At 46.4% G+C, this 14,942-nt stretch overlaps 1 protein-coding gene across 1 annotated transcript in view; it reads left to right on the top strand.

Annotated features, from left to right (window-relative positions):
- Window positions 1-14,942, top strand: part of ALDH1L1 (aldehyde dehydrogenase 1 family member L1) — a 110,953-nt gene that overhangs the window by 21,942 nt on the left and 74,069 nt on the right. The window contains exons 3-7 of the mRNA XM_078074160.1: window positions 4,519-4,670; window positions 6,716-6,950; window positions 7,823-7,988; window positions 9,829-9,930; window positions 10,621-10,710. Coding sequence (XP_077930286.1) covers window positions 4,544-4,670; window positions 6,716-6,950; window positions 7,823-7,988; window positions 9,829-9,930; window positions 10,621-10,710 — 720 coding nt within the window. The 5' untranslated portion in view covers window positions 4,519-4,543. The remainder of the gene's footprint in view (window positions 1-4,518; window positions 4,671-6,715; window positions 6,951-7,822; window positions 7,989-9,828; window positions 9,931-10,620; window positions 10,711-14,942) is intronic.

The raw sequence follows: 14,942 nt of genomic DNA, 5'->3' as shown, positions 1-14,942 counted from the left end.
AAGGTATAGAGTCGAAATTATTGACCAGAACCCAAGGAAGATGCACCTGTTTTCTTGGGACCTTAGGGTTGCTGGCCTCTTGTTTTCCCAGCCTGTCTTCTGTGGGAGGGGCCTGCTGCGCTGTTACTCAGGCAATCCTGTTTGGGCAGAGTTGCCCTGCGCCCCTGTGGTGGGGGATGGGCTCAGTGGGAATCAGTCTTTGGGGCTTTTGTTCTCTGGCGCCTTTCCCTGGCGGCTTTCCGCGTCTCTTCTGCGAGTCAGAGCAGAAGAGACCGTTTCCAACCCTCTGCCTCAGAGCAGAGAGACCCTCAGTCTGTTCTTCAGTGAGCTCTCCAGGCCACACTGTCTCCGTTTCTGTCCGTGCTGCTATAAACTGCAGCGTCCTGGGTTGTGCGCCCTTCCGCAGCGCTCCCAGTCCTGCCTCCATGTCGGGGCACATCTCTGCCCTTTGTGCTTCTAAAACCGCCATCTGCTCCCAATTCACGGGCGCGACTCCGCCGCTTGGGGTTTCCACCCCGGAGGTTGCAGTTCACTGGCCAGACCCCGGCACACCGGGTTTCCGTCTTGGAGGCTGCAATTCGCGTGCGCACGACCGTCGCTCCGGTTTCTGTCCGGGGGGCCTGCGGTTCGCATGCGCGCGACCCCACCGGTCTGGTTTTCCACCCCTGGGGCTGCCCTAAAGTTCTTTCCCGACGCTACCAGTCTGCGAGTCTGTGCCCCGTCCGCAGCGCGCGAGGCTGTCACTCACCGGCGGTGTAGGATCCCCACGTCCAGGCACCCTCCCGCCTCCCTTTATCCTCCAATATCTGCCCGCAGAATCACAGCTCTCCGCTTTGTACCTCAAAACCAACCACCTGCGATATTCTGTTTGTAGAGATCCAGATCTTCTTACATCTCAGGCTGGTTTCGTGGGTGCTCAGAGTGGTCTGGTAGATATCCAGCTCAATTCCGGGGACCATTTGAAATAAGGTCCCCTACTCCTCCGCCATCTTTCCCGCCTCCTCGAAATTCCTATCTGTTCCATTTCTTTGAAAAAAGTTGATGGTATTTTGATAGGGATTGCATTGAATGTGTAGATTGCTCTAGGTAGCATTGACATCTTCACAATATTTGTTCTTCCAACAAATTTTTTAATCTATAATGTACTCAAAGATAGACAAACTGACAAGGAACAGAATACAAGTCCAGAGACAGATTTACCCATATATGGTACTGGAAAAATATCTCTGGACTTCTATGTCATACACAAAAGTCAATTCCAGAAGGATTGCATGCAATGAAATATAAAAAAGCAAAACAGTGAAGTTTTTTCCTAATATCTCTTTTAAAATTAAGAATTTATTTTTTAGAGTAGTTTTAAGTTCACAGCAAAATTAAGGGGCAGGTACAGAGATTTCTTATATACCCAGTGCCTCTTGCCACACAAAACATCCTCTGTTATCAAATTCCTCCACCAGAGTGATACATTTGTAATGACTGATGAACCTACACCAATACAGTATCACCCAGAGTCCATAGTTTACATTAGGGTTTACTCTTGGTGTTGTACCTTATATTAAGGGTTTGGACAAAAACATAATGATATGTATCCATCATTATGGTATCACACAGAGTGCTTTCATTGCCTAAAAATCCTGTGCTCCACCTATTCATCTCTTTCCCTTCTTCCACCCTTAGTAGCCTCTGATTTTTTATTGTCTCCATAGTTTGCCTTTTCCAGAACGTCATATAATTGGAGTCATACCTTATGTAGCCTTAGAAGATTGACTTCTTTCACTTAGTAATATGTATTTAAGTTTCCTACATGTCTTTTTATGGCTCGATAGCCATTTATTTTCAGTGCTATTGTCTGAATGTACCACAGTTTATCAATCCATTCACCTACTGGAAGACACCTTGGTTGCTTCCAGGTTTTGGTAATTATGAATAAAGGTGCTATAAACAGCCACGTGCAGGTTTTTGTGTGCATGTAAGTTTTCAACTCCTTTGAGTAAATACCAAAGAGTGTGATTGTTGGATCGTATGGTAACAATATGTTTCCTTTTGTAAGAAACTGCCAAAATGTCTTCCAAAGTGACCATGTCATTTTGCATTACCATCAACAGTGTATGAGAGTTCCTGTTGCTCTACATTCTCACCAGCACTTCATATTGTCAGTGTTCCAGATTTTGGTCATTCTAATAGGTGTGTAGTAGTGGTATCCCTTTGTTCTTTTAAGTTGCATTTCCTTGATTACCTATGATGTGGAGCATCTTTTCATATACTTATTTGTCATCTGTATATCTTGTTTGCTGACATGTCTGTTTAGGAATTCAGCCTACATTTTATTCAGGTTTTTTTGTTTTGTAATTGTTGTCTTCAGAGTTTTTTTTGTATATTTTGGATAACAGTCCTTTATCAGTGTGTCTTTTGCAAATGTTTTCTCCCAGTCTGCGAGCTTGCCTCCTCATTCTCTCTTGCAGAATGGAAGCTTTTAATCTTAATGAAGTCCAGCTTATCAATTTTTCTTTCATGAATTGTACTTTGATATTGTATCTAAAAAGTCACTGCATACCCAAGGTCATTAAATTTTCTCCTCTGTTATCTTCTAGGAGTTATAATCTTGCATTTTACATTTAAGTCTGTGATGTATTTTGAGAAAATTTCTGTAAAGGGTGTAATATCTGTGTCTAGATTCACATTTTTGCATGCTGATGTTCAGTTGTTCCAGCACCATTTGTTGAAAAACTATTTTTGCTCTATTTTATTGACTTTGCTCCTTTGTCCAACAATAAAGACTTTAGGACACAGAGAGGACATCTTCATGAACTGGCATAAGCAACAATTTCTTAAATAGATTACAAAACCCACTAACCATAAAGGGAAATTTTGATGAGTATACTGTGTTAAGTTTAAGAACTTGGGTTCATTAAAAAACACCATAAGACAGTGAAAAATCAAGCCACAGAATTGAAGTTATGTTTCATAAATATATGTGACAAAGGATTGATAGTCTAGATTATTAAAAAACAAAATAAAACAAACAAACAAAAAAAACCCTCTTGCAAATCAGTAAGGAAAAGACCACCTAAAAAAAAAAAGACAAAAAGCTTAAAGAGGCAGTTCCCACAAACAGATGTTCAAGTGGCCAATAAACATAGAAAAAGGTGCTCAACCTCAATAGTCATCAAGGAATTGCAAATTAAACCCCAATGACATGGCTATATTTCACGTTAGCAAAATAGCTGAAAAGAAAAAGACACAAGGCCTCTATGCCAAGTACATGGGCTTGGAAATTGGTACAACCACTTTGGAAAATGGACAGAATCTGTTAAAGCTGAACATTTTCATGTCTCTGACCCCAAAATTCCACTCCTAGGAATGGAATTTGCCCAACGGAAATGCATATCTATATACAGTAAGAATCGTGTGCCCAAGAATCTTGATAGCATCCCTATCGTAATAGCCTCAAACTGGAAACTACCCAAATGCCCATCAACAGTAGAATGGATGAATAAATGTATTTATTTACATTCACACAGTGAAATACCATGCAGCAATGAGAATGAACACAGTACAACTACATGCAACAATGTGGATAATGTTGAGTGGGAAAAAATCCACAGAACATTACACTGCATGATTCTATTTATATAAATACAAACATACATATATGTGGACTGCTGGAGTATTTCTTTCTCTGAGTGCCGATTACTGGGGTGTGCTTAGTTTGTGAAATTCATTGAAGTACATACCTATAATTTTGCACTTTTCTGTATGTATGAAGCATGTTAATACTACAATAAAATTTTCCAAAAGACATGTATATTTTTACAAATGGATGATTTAAAGAAATATATCAAGTGAACAATTGGTTTTATAGATAAGAGCATGGTAATTGAGTGACCAAACTTTGGAGACATTTGCATGATGTAACTACTCATTATTTCACGTATCTTCCCTCTACTTGGCCAGCCCAGTGGCACCCCATTTCATTCCCCTGGCCCCACCTTCAGTCCTCAGGGCCCATCCACCCAGGCATTCTTTTCTGTGAGGCCGAGATAAACAGGCCCTTAGGCCCAGGCTCCCTTGCTGCTTTCTGGCTCAGGGAAATAAGCCTGATGTGCAGGCTGAAAGCTGTTTGAGGAACATAGCATCTGAGAAAACTGAGGCTTGATGTAACCAGGTCACAGAACTGGTTAGTTACAGAAATATGTTCAAATACATCTCAGAGGTCTTGACTCTCAGTGTTCCATGCCAATTTAGAGGGTTTCAAGGAGGAATCCCTAATTCTATAATCTCTATTCTAATCATCCACTGTGGCATCTAAAATCCCTCCCTTGCAAAACCTTCTCCTCTGGCCCTTTTACAGTAGTGGTTCTCTGCAGAGATCTGATGCTCAGGGAGCCCCAGAGGTGACCCCAAGTGTTTGAGGTGGGCAGGGTGGGCAAGGTGCTGTGCAGTTGTCCACTTGGACTAGGGCCAGCTCCCTGAGGCCAGTGAGCCCTGTCTAACACTATGGTCTTATTCCATCCCCAGATCCTTCTGACCCATCCCTTCTGTCATGAAGATCGCAGTGATTGGGCAGAGCTTGTTCGGCCAGGAAGTTTACTGCCACCTCAGGAAGGAGGGCCATGAGGTCGTGGGCGTGTTCACTGTCCCAGACAAGGATGGGAAGGCGGATCCCCTGGGTGAGTGGATGGCCCAGGAACAGGGAAAGGGGGTGCCCAGGCAGGCAGGTAGCAGTGGGCAGTGGGTGGGAGCAGAAGTCTTGCGGTGGTCATGGGCATCCCTGGCTGGAGGCAGGCTTACATGGTTCACCTTGAATCCTGCTCAGGTGCCAACCAGCTGCCCAGCTTTTCTAGAAAAAATAGAGACCCCTTCCCCAACTGATCACAGGATGAAGTTTGTGTCCTGGAGAAGGGCCAGGGAGAAGCCCAGTCTGCCCCCAGGGCCCTGCTGTCTGACCATTCCAGGCTCCTCTGACCCCAGCACCACGCTCTGAAAGGGCTGCTAGATGGGAGACACTGCAGGTCAGTGTTCCCAAATGTGAATGTGCAGGGTATCCCCAACAGTGGGAGTGCCTGTTATGCAAAGTGCTGAGCCCTTCCCTGGGAGTTTCTGTTCAAAAGGATGAGGTTGAGTCTAAGAATTTGCATTTCTAACAAGTTCCCAGGTGATGCTGATGCATCTGGCTCTAGGAAGAGCACAGTTTAAGAATCACTGGCCTCTAGGCTGGGAGCCTCAGCAGCACTTCAGGATGCAAGGACCCTCAGCTCAAATGAACCTCCAGGGTCACTCAAGTCCTTCTCAGGCCAGATGGTTGCAGAATATAAAGCAGGGCTTAAAACGGAAGGCCAGATTGAGAAAGGAGCCTTGTGGGGCTGGCCAAGCACAGGGGCATGGTTCATAGGAATAATGAATCTCCCTAGACTGAGAAGCACAGCTGACCCCTGGACCCAGCTCCAGGACCACTGCAATGCTAACCAGGCCTCAGTCTTAGACTTGACCCCAGTGTGACCCATGATATAGCCTGACCTCACCACAGCCTGAGCCCTGCCCTCAGCCACTAAGTGACCACTGATACTAGTCTCTGAGCTTAGACCCAGACAGAGCTTAGCTGGGACTTGACCCTGACCTTGGATGTCTTGCGGAAGTGTTCCTTTGATCACAGCATGGACAGCTTTTTCAAGCACAGTGTCCAGTCTGCTCGCTTTGATCCCACCCTCCCTCAATACCCCCGAATGCAGGGCAGAGGCAGAGAGGGCTAGAGAGCAGGTCAGGTCCAGTCAGAGGCCAGTCATCATGCTGGCTGTTCTAACAGAGAACCCAGTACAGGGATGTATTTGTTAAGTGCTGCAGAGGGCAGGCAAAAGAGAACTCCAAGCTGTCGGGGTAGTGACTGCCGATGGCAGCTGCCGCCTCTCAGGCTGGGGCAACAGAGGGAAGCTCTAACTCTTACAACTTGGCAGCTTGAGGCTCTAATTCAGACCTGTGAGGACTGAGCATGCTGCTCATAGGTGCTGATAACTAGGTGGGGTGGGGTGCCTGCAAACTGAGACCCCGACCTTGGAGGGCAGACATAGTGGGAGGAAGGTGTACATTGGGGCTAATTCTGCAGATATTGGGAAAACAGCAAACTAAGTCAGCTGCTACTCTGGGAAGGCAATGCTGCCTCTAGGGTGAAGAAGTGAGGCGGGGGATGGGGGACTCTCAGGACAGGAACCTGACTGAAAGGAGTGAGTCCCTGCTCCCTTGCCTTCTTTCCTCTTCCCGTCAGCCTTTTAGTCTCCCTCCAGCACCCCTTATCAGCAGTGCTTGGCAGGCAGCTGATGAAATAGGAATGTAGTTTGCAGGGTCCCAGCTGCCATCCCCGAGAGCAGTAGAAGGGTGGAGGACATTAACTTGGGGACAGCATGACGAGGCTGTGGGAGGGGTTGAGGAAAAGAGCTCAGTCTTTGGGGGCCAGACAGGAGTCTGGGCAAGGGGAACTTAGATGTCTTGGAGGTCAGCAGCAGTCCGTCCGTGCGGAGCAGCCCCTGAAACCTTGCCATTGGCCAGTGCTATCCCCTTGGTGCTGTCCCTTCTGCACTGCCCAGTGGAGCCTGTGCAGTGGGGAAGGACAGGCGGGACAGACTGGGAGTGAAGATGCAGGAGTCACTTTGCTGGGAAGGCAGCGGTAGCTGTGGTTGGGTGCATGCAGGGAGGGGCCAGTTTCTCACCTGCTGTCCCATAGGCCTGGAAGCTGAGAAGGATGGAGTGCCAGTGTTCAAGTTCCCCCGCTGGCGGGTAAAAGGACAGGCTCTGCCTGATGTGGTGGCGAAATACCAGGCTTTGGGTGCCGAGCTCAACGTCCTGCCCTTCTGCAGCCAGTTCATCCCCATGGAGGTCATCAGTGCCCCCTGCCACGGCTCCATCATCTACCACCCAAGTCTGCTCCCCCGGCACCGAGGGGCCTCGGCCATCAACTGGTGAGACAGGGCAAAAACACCCCCATCTGTCCAGAAGTCATCCTCCCCTAGCCCAGAGCTTTCCTCTGGGGCCACAGAGCAGGCGTCATGCAGGGGCCTGTCCTACGCTGCCAGATGGCATCCACACAGATGACTGGTGAGGTGTGATGAGTAATCAAGAGTGCCGGAGAGAACCGGGACAGGCATCATCAAGTGCTCTGCGTTCCCCCCGTAAACTGTGAAGTGAGCACTTCAGTGTTCCCATCCTCCAGCAGGGACACCGGGACAGAGGGGGTTAAGGTGCTCACCCAAGGGTACCAACCCAGGCCGTGTGGCCAGAGGCCTGCTTTAACCCACACCCATTGCCAGTACATGATAGCATCCCACTTGGAAAGGGATAGAGAAGAAGTAAAGGGGCACCTGAACAAGATAGTTTGACGTGATAAGCACTCAGGAGACAATAAACGGGATGATGTGACTGATGGGTGGTGTAGTTTAGTTGGGTGATCAGCAAGGAGAGACATCTGAGCTGGGAAAAGAGTGGGTTTGTAGTCAGACTGGGATTCAGGCTCCCTGACCTCTGGTTACATCTCTTCACTTCTCTGGGCCTCAATTTCCTTATCTGCAAAAGGGGCATACAATGCCTGTGACACCTGTTGGGGTATTATGTCATATCAGGCATATAGGGCTTTTACCACAACACCTAGCATGTGGTTGGTGTCAGTAAATACCTTCTCTTTCCAGGTCTCACCAGAGCAGGTATCGGTCCTCCCAGGGGCGGGGCATGAAGGGGGTTGTTGGAGGGTGACCAGGGGCCACAGGAGCTGCCCCCCGTTTGCCCTTCTCCCTGGTCCTTCCTCCTGGACTCAGGCTTTCATACTTGTGCTCCCCAGGACCCTCATTCATGGAGACAAGAAAGGGGGGTTTACCATCTTCTGGGCAGATGATGGTCTGGACACTGGGGACCTTCTGCTCCAGAAGGAGTGTGAGATCCTCCCGGATGACACCGTGAGCACTCTGTACAACCGCTTCCTCTTCCCTGAAGGCATCAAAGGGATGGTAAGGGCTGGGAGCTGGCCATGCCACAGGTGGGCCTCCCTATGCTGGTACCCTTTCTAGGCCCAGCCTGTCCCCCCACCCAGGCTGCTCCCCCAGTTCCAGGATTCTGGAGGGAGAGAGCCCTCATGTCAGGGTCTCAGAGAGGCAGGATTAGGACATACAATGTATGGTGTTAGGTGAGACTCTTGCTTACAAGTGACAGAACTCAATTCAAAAGGCTTTATCCAAAAAGGGAACATTTTGGCCCATTTACTATAGAAGACAAAAGGCAAGGGTGGTGTCAAGCACGGCTGAGTCCAGAGGCACAAGCCATGCATAGGATTCTGTATCCCTGTCTTCCTACTGATTCCACTTCCTGTTTGATTAGCTTCATCTTCAGGTGGGCTGCCCTCAAATGGGAGGAAAGGGAGTCACTGGTGGCTCAAGGCTTATACCTCTTGATTCCAAAGGAAGAAAAACTCCTTTTCTCACAGAATTCATGAATGAAAAATCAGAGAGGCCGACTGTAGTCATGCAGGCTGAGTTGTCTGCAGAGAGAGGTTTCTGTCATCAGAGCAAGACAGACAAAAAGGCCTGAAGTCAGACACGGTTGTGGTTGGCACAGCAGGCAGGCCCCGTGGGGCCTCGCCCCCCAGGGACTGCTGTGTCTGTGGGGCTGCTGGTGGTGGAGCCAGAAGAGGCCAGCCAGGCTTGGCCAAAGGCAGACACACTGGAGCTTCCCATTGATACCAGCAGGAGGCAGGAGGCAGACAGGAGGCCATATCGAAGGGGAGAACAGACCCTGTTTGGAGGTAGCAATAAACATTGCAATGACTGAGAGTGTTCACCGCTGCCCATATGTCAGCCGTCCCCTTCCCTCTGCTCCTGCTTCTTGCCAGCCACCTTTTATTTTTCACATTGTGTCAAACAAGATGCCTCTTGTATTCTCTCCCATGGAATCCCCCTACTCACAAAAGTAGTGAACAGAGTAGATTTGCTGGAGATTTGATATGAGAGACAGAGAAGGGGGTTATCGGGCACATCCCACAGGAAACAACTAAAAACATCCTTTAGGGCTACGCTGTCCAATATGGCAGCTGCTAGTCATATGCAGCTATTAAATTAATTAAATTGGATTTTAATTAAAAATTGAGTTCCTCAGTCCCACTAGCTACCTTTCACGTCCCCAAGACAGGAACTATGCATGGCCGATGGCCATTGTATTGGAGAGTTCTGGCATAGAACATGTCTACCACCACAGAACATTCTGCGGGGCAGTCCTGCTTTAGACATTTCTGATGCTCATCACTTCTTGGTTTGGGCGGCTCTGGGGCTCTCCCCCCAGGACTCCTTCAGGATGGGCCCAGGCTCCCTGGCTCTCCTTCTCACTTCCCTGATTCCTTCTTCCACAACCTTCCCCTTTCTTTAACAGAGAAACTGCTTCCTGCTTAATCTCAGACTTCCAAACACATCATGGGGCTCAGGATCCATTGTCCTTCAAAGATAGGGAAGGTTTTAAACAAAAACACGGGAATTTGTGTTTGTTATACCTCTACAGGGCTCTGTAGTTTATATAGTCTTCTAAGATCTCAGAAGGTACAAGATCTTCTATATAATCCTCTAAAACTGTGTGTGGTAGAGAGGGCAGGATTTTGTACTCATTTTTCAGATTGGAGTTAGATTCAGGCTAACTGTACCTGTTCCTATGATGGATATTCCTTGGGTGCCCATTGTGTACCAGGTGTGGGGCCAGGCAAGTCTGGTTGGTGTGGGGCTGAGCCCAGGCTCATGGTAAACCCAGAGGCTGGGAGTAAGGGGAGGGTAGTAATGCTGGGGATGCCAACTCACCTGGTCTCCCCAGGTGCAGGCTGTGAGGCTGATTGCAGAGGGCAAAGCCCCCAGACTCCCTCAGCCTGAGGAGGGAGCCACCTATGAGGGCATTCAGAAGAAGGAAACAGCCAAGGTGAGTGCAGGGCCCTGCCCACCCTGAAGCTTGCCTGTGCATGGGCTGGGATGCAGAGGGTGTCCCAGGGAAGCTGGGGTTCAGACTGAATGGCCAAGTTGTAATTGCTTAAGGCCTGAAGAGAGAGCAGCCCAGGCAGGAGACGCATGAGCAAAACTCATGTGGCTCCTGGACAGGCAGGGAGCATGGTGTGTTCTGAGTTCTTCTCTGTTCCCTTAGGGAAGAATGGGCAGGCAGGGTCCCCAGGGAGAAGAGCTGGGGTGGGGCAGTGTGTAAAAAAATCAGCCATAGGGCTGGAAGTCTCTAAGATGGGGTATGAGAGGTAATTCAGTTTCTTGGAGCTATTGCAGCCTTGGGGGTCTGGGTGGGACCTATGGGCTGTACCTCTGCTCAGGGCTTATGAGGTGCATAGAGATCTATGTGAGCCCTGCAGGTGAGGAGAAGCTGTCGGGGGGCCTATGGGATGGGCCTGCACTCTGTACTGGGGAGGTTGTGTAAGGCTTTGGCCATCTTAATAGAGTGTTGTCTTCCCTTATCATCCTAAGGTTTATCTCCACCCAGTCAAGGGTCATCAGGGCACAGGTGGGGTGGGAGGTGGCTGGGAGGTGGGGAGTTGAGGGGAGGTGGGGGAATGGCAGGGACCAAGGAGTAGGGAAGAGACTGGCTGAGCACACATGTCTTGCCCCACAGATCAACTGGGAGCAGCCAGCAGAAGCCATTCATAACTGGATCCGAGGGAATGACAAGGTGCCGGGCGCCTGGACAGAGGCCTGTGGGCAGGTATGTTTGTGCATGGCTGGGATTGGGCTAGATGCACTGGTGTGCCCTGCTGGCTGTAAAACTATCAAAATATGTTTGAACTGGTTGGCAAATAGACACTGCCCTGACCCCCAACCCCACCCAAGTGCCCTCAGTCACCTCAGCCCCTCCCCCAGGACCATGAGACCTGTCCACCATCTGGTAGCTGAAGGATAAAGATCCAGGACAGCTCAAGGCCTCCAGGTCCCTGCAGCAACTCTGAGTTCAAGCTATATTTCTTTCTTTTTTTTTTTAAATTTTATTATGTTATGTTAGTCACCATACAATACATCATTAGTTTTTTTTTATTTTTTTATTTTGTTACTATTAGTTTATTTTACACTTTCCATGCATTTACTTATTTAATCCCTATGTAACATGTTCTACCATTATCACTGCTCTGAAATTTTCTTCTCATTACTTTTTTTTTTTTTAATTTTATTATGTTATGTTAGTCACCATACAATACATCATTAGTTTTTGATGTAGTGATCCACGATCCATTGTTTTCATATAACACCCAGTGCTCCATGCAGTACGTGCCCTCCTTAATACCCATCACTGGGCTAACCAATCCCCCCCTTCCCCCTCCCCTCTAGAACCCTGTTTGTTTCTCAGGTCCATAGTCTCTCATGGTTCATCTCTCCCTCCAATTCCCCCCGCCCATTTTTCCCTTCCTTCTCCTAATGTCCTCCATGCTATTCCTTATGTTCCACAAATAAGTGAAACCATATGAAAATTGACTTTCTCTGCTTCACTTATTTCACTTAGCATAATCTCCTCCAGTCCCATCCATGTTGATGTAAAAGTTGGGTATTCATCTTTTCTGATGGCTGAGTAATATTCCATTGTATATATGGACCACATCTTCTTTATCCATTCATCTGTTGAAGGGCATCTCGGCTCTTTCCACAGTTTGGCTATTGCGGACATTGCTGCTATGAATGTTGGGGTGCATATGGCTCTTCTTTTCACTACATCTGTGTGTTTGGGGTAAATACCCAGTAGTGCAATTGCTGGGTCAGAGGGTAGCTCTATTTTTAAATTTTTCAGGAACCTCCACACTGTTTTCCAAAGTGGCTGTACCAACTTGCATTCCCACCAACAGTGTAAGAGGGCCCCCCTTTCTCCACAACCTCTCCAACATTTGTTGTTTCTTTCCCTGTCCATTTTGGCCATTCTAACTGGTGTAAGGTGGTATCTCAGTGTGGTTTTGATTTGGATTTCCCTGATGGCTAATGACGATGAACATTTTTTCATGTGTCTATAGCCATTTGTATGTCTTCTTCAGAGAAGTGTCTGTTCATCTCTTCTGCCCACTTTTTGACTTGATTATTTGTTTTTTGGGTGTTGAGTTTGAGAAGTTCTTTATAGATTTTGGATACCAGCCCTTTATCTGTAGTGTCATTTGCAAATATCTTCTCCCATTCTGTGGGTTGCCTCTTTGTTTTGTTGACTGTTTCCTCTGCTGTGCAGAAGCTTTTTATCTTGATGAAGTCCCAAAAGTTCATTTTTGCTTTTGTTTCACTAACTTTTAGAGATGTATCTTGAAAGAAGTTGCTGTGGCTGATGTCAAAGAGGTTACTGCCTATGTTCTCTTCTAGGATTTTGATGGATTCCTGTCTCACATTGAGGTCTTTCATCCACTTTGAGTTTATCTTTGTGAGTGGTGTTAGAGAATGGTCGAGTTTCATTCTTCTGCATGTGGCTGTCCAATTTTCCCAGCACCATTTATTGAAGAGACTGTCTTTTTTCCATTGCATGTTTTTTCCTGCTTTGTCAAAGATTATTTGACCATAGAGTTGAGGGTCCATATCTGGGTTCTCTATTCTGTTCCATTGGTCTGTATGTCTGTTTTTGTGCCAGTACCATGCTGTCTTGGTGATCACTGCTTTGTAATATAGCTTGAAATCGGGCAACGTGATGCCCCCAGCTTTGTTTTTCTTTTTCAACATCTCCTTGGCGATTCGGGGTCTTTTCTGATTCCATACAAATTTTAGGATTGTTTGTTCCAGCACTTTGAAAAATGTCATTGGAATTTTGATCGGGATGGCATTGAAGGTATAGATTGCTCTGGGTAGCATAGACATTTTAACAATGTTTATTCTTCCGATCCATGAGCATGGAATGTTTTTCCATCTTTTTGTGTCTTCAATTTCATGAGTGTTTTGTAGTTCCTAGAGTATAGATCCTTTACCTCTTTGGTTAGGTTTATTCTGAGGTATCTTATGGTTTTTGGTGCTATTGTAAATGGAATCGTTTCTCTAATTTCTCTTTCTACAGTTGCGTTGTTAGTGTATAAGAAAGCAACTGATTTCTGTGCATTGATTTTGTATCCTGCCACATTACTGAATTGCTAGATGAGTTCTAGTAATTTGGGGGTGGAGTCTTTTGGGTTTTCCACGTAAAGTATCATGTCGTCTGCGAAAAGAGAGAGTTTGACTCCTTCTTTGCCAATTTGAATACCTTTTATTTCTTTTTGTTGTCTGATTGCTGTTGCTAGGACTTCTAGTACTATGTTGAACAACAGTGGTGAGAGTAGGCACCCTTGACGTGTTCCTGATCTTAAGGGAAAGGCTCTCAGCTTTTCCCCATTGAGGATGATATTCGCTGTGGGTTTTTCATAGATGGATTTTATGAGCTTGAGGAATGTTCCCTCTATCCCTATACTCTGGAGAGTTTTAATCAGGAAAGGACGTTGTATTTTGTCAAATGCTTTTTCTGCATCAATTGAGAGGACCCTATGGTTCTTCTCCCTCCTCTTATTAATGTGTTCTATCACATTGATTGATTTGCGAATGTTGAACCACCCTTGCATCCCGGGGATAAATCCCACTTGGTCGTGGAGGATGATCCTTTTAATGTATTGTTGGATCCTATTAGCTAGGATTTTGTTGAGGATTTTGGAATCCATATTCATCAGGGATATCGGTCTGAAATTCTCCTTTTTGATGGGGTCTTTGCCTGGTTTGGGGATTAAGGTAATGCTGACCTCATAGAATGAGTTTGGAAGTTTTCCTTCTGTTTCTATTTTTTGAAACAGCTTCAGTAGAATAGGTATTATTTCTTCTTTGAATGTTTGGTAGAATTCCCCAGGGAATCCGTCAGGCCCTGGACTCTTGCTTTTTGGGAGGTTTTTGATCACTGCTTCAATCTCGTTACTGGTTATTGGCCTATTCAGGTTGTCAATTTCTTCCTGTTTCAGTCTTGGCAGCTTATAGGTTTCCAGGAAGGCCTCATTTCATCCAGATTGCTCAATTTATTGGCATATAGTTGTTGATAATAATTTCTAATAATTGTTTCTATTTCCTTGGTGTTAGTCGTGATCTCTCCCCTTTCATTCATAATTTTATTAATTTGGGTCCTTTCTTCTTTTGGATAAGTCTGGCCAGTGGTTTATCGATCTTATTAATTCTTTCAAAGAACCAACTTCTAGTTTCATTGATCTGATCTACTGTGTTTCTGGTTTCTAATTCATTGATTTCTGCTCTAATTTTAATTATTTCTCTTCTTATGTGGCTTAGGCGTCATTTGTTGCTTTTTCTCTAGTTCTTTAAGGTGTAGAGTTAGTTGGTGAATTCGGGATTTTTCTGTTTTTTTGAGTGAGGCTTGGATGTACTGATGTGTTTTCATTCTCATTGATTTCCATGAATTGTTTAAGTTCTTCTTTGATTTCTTGGTTGACCCAAACATTCTTGAGCAGAGTGGTCTTTAGCTTCCAAGTGTTTGGATTTCTGCCAAATTTTTTCTTGTGATTGAGTTCCAGTTTAGAGCATTGTGGTCTGAGAATATGCAGGGAATAATCTCAATCTTTTGGTATCGGTTGAGACCTGATTTGTGACCCAGTATATGGTCTATTCTGGAGAAAGTTCCATGTGCGCTAGAGAAGAATGAGTATTCTGTTGTTTTAGGGTGGAATGTTCTTCAAGCTATATTTCTTGTAAAATATTTTGACTCCTACCCCTGGGCTCACAGAGATCCCAAGTCCAGCTCTGACTTTGACTTGGCCCTAGTGGAGAGGGGCAGTATGCTTAGGCCAGGGTTTGGGCAGTGGCATTCTTCAGATGCTGAAGATGGTGAGCCCTGGGGCTCACAGGCTTTTGAGAGGCACTGGGAGTTGTTGGCAGGACTGTGAGTGGGGACCTTCATCTGTTCCCCACAGAGGGCAGTCCTGTCCTCACAAAGCTTCAGACTGTCCAAACCCCTGACTGCTG

Source organism: Halichoerus grypus, chromosome 1 (assembly GCF_964656455.1).
Source record: "Halichoerus grypus chromosome 1, mHalGry1.hap1.1, whole genome shotgun sequence".
In the NCBI taxonomy this organism is placed as follows: Eukaryota; Metazoa; Chordata; class Mammalia; order Carnivora; family Phocidae; genus Halichoerus; species Halichoerus grypus.
Note: the sequence above shows the minus strand (reverse complement) of the source record. Positions and strands in the feature narration are given on the sequence as shown.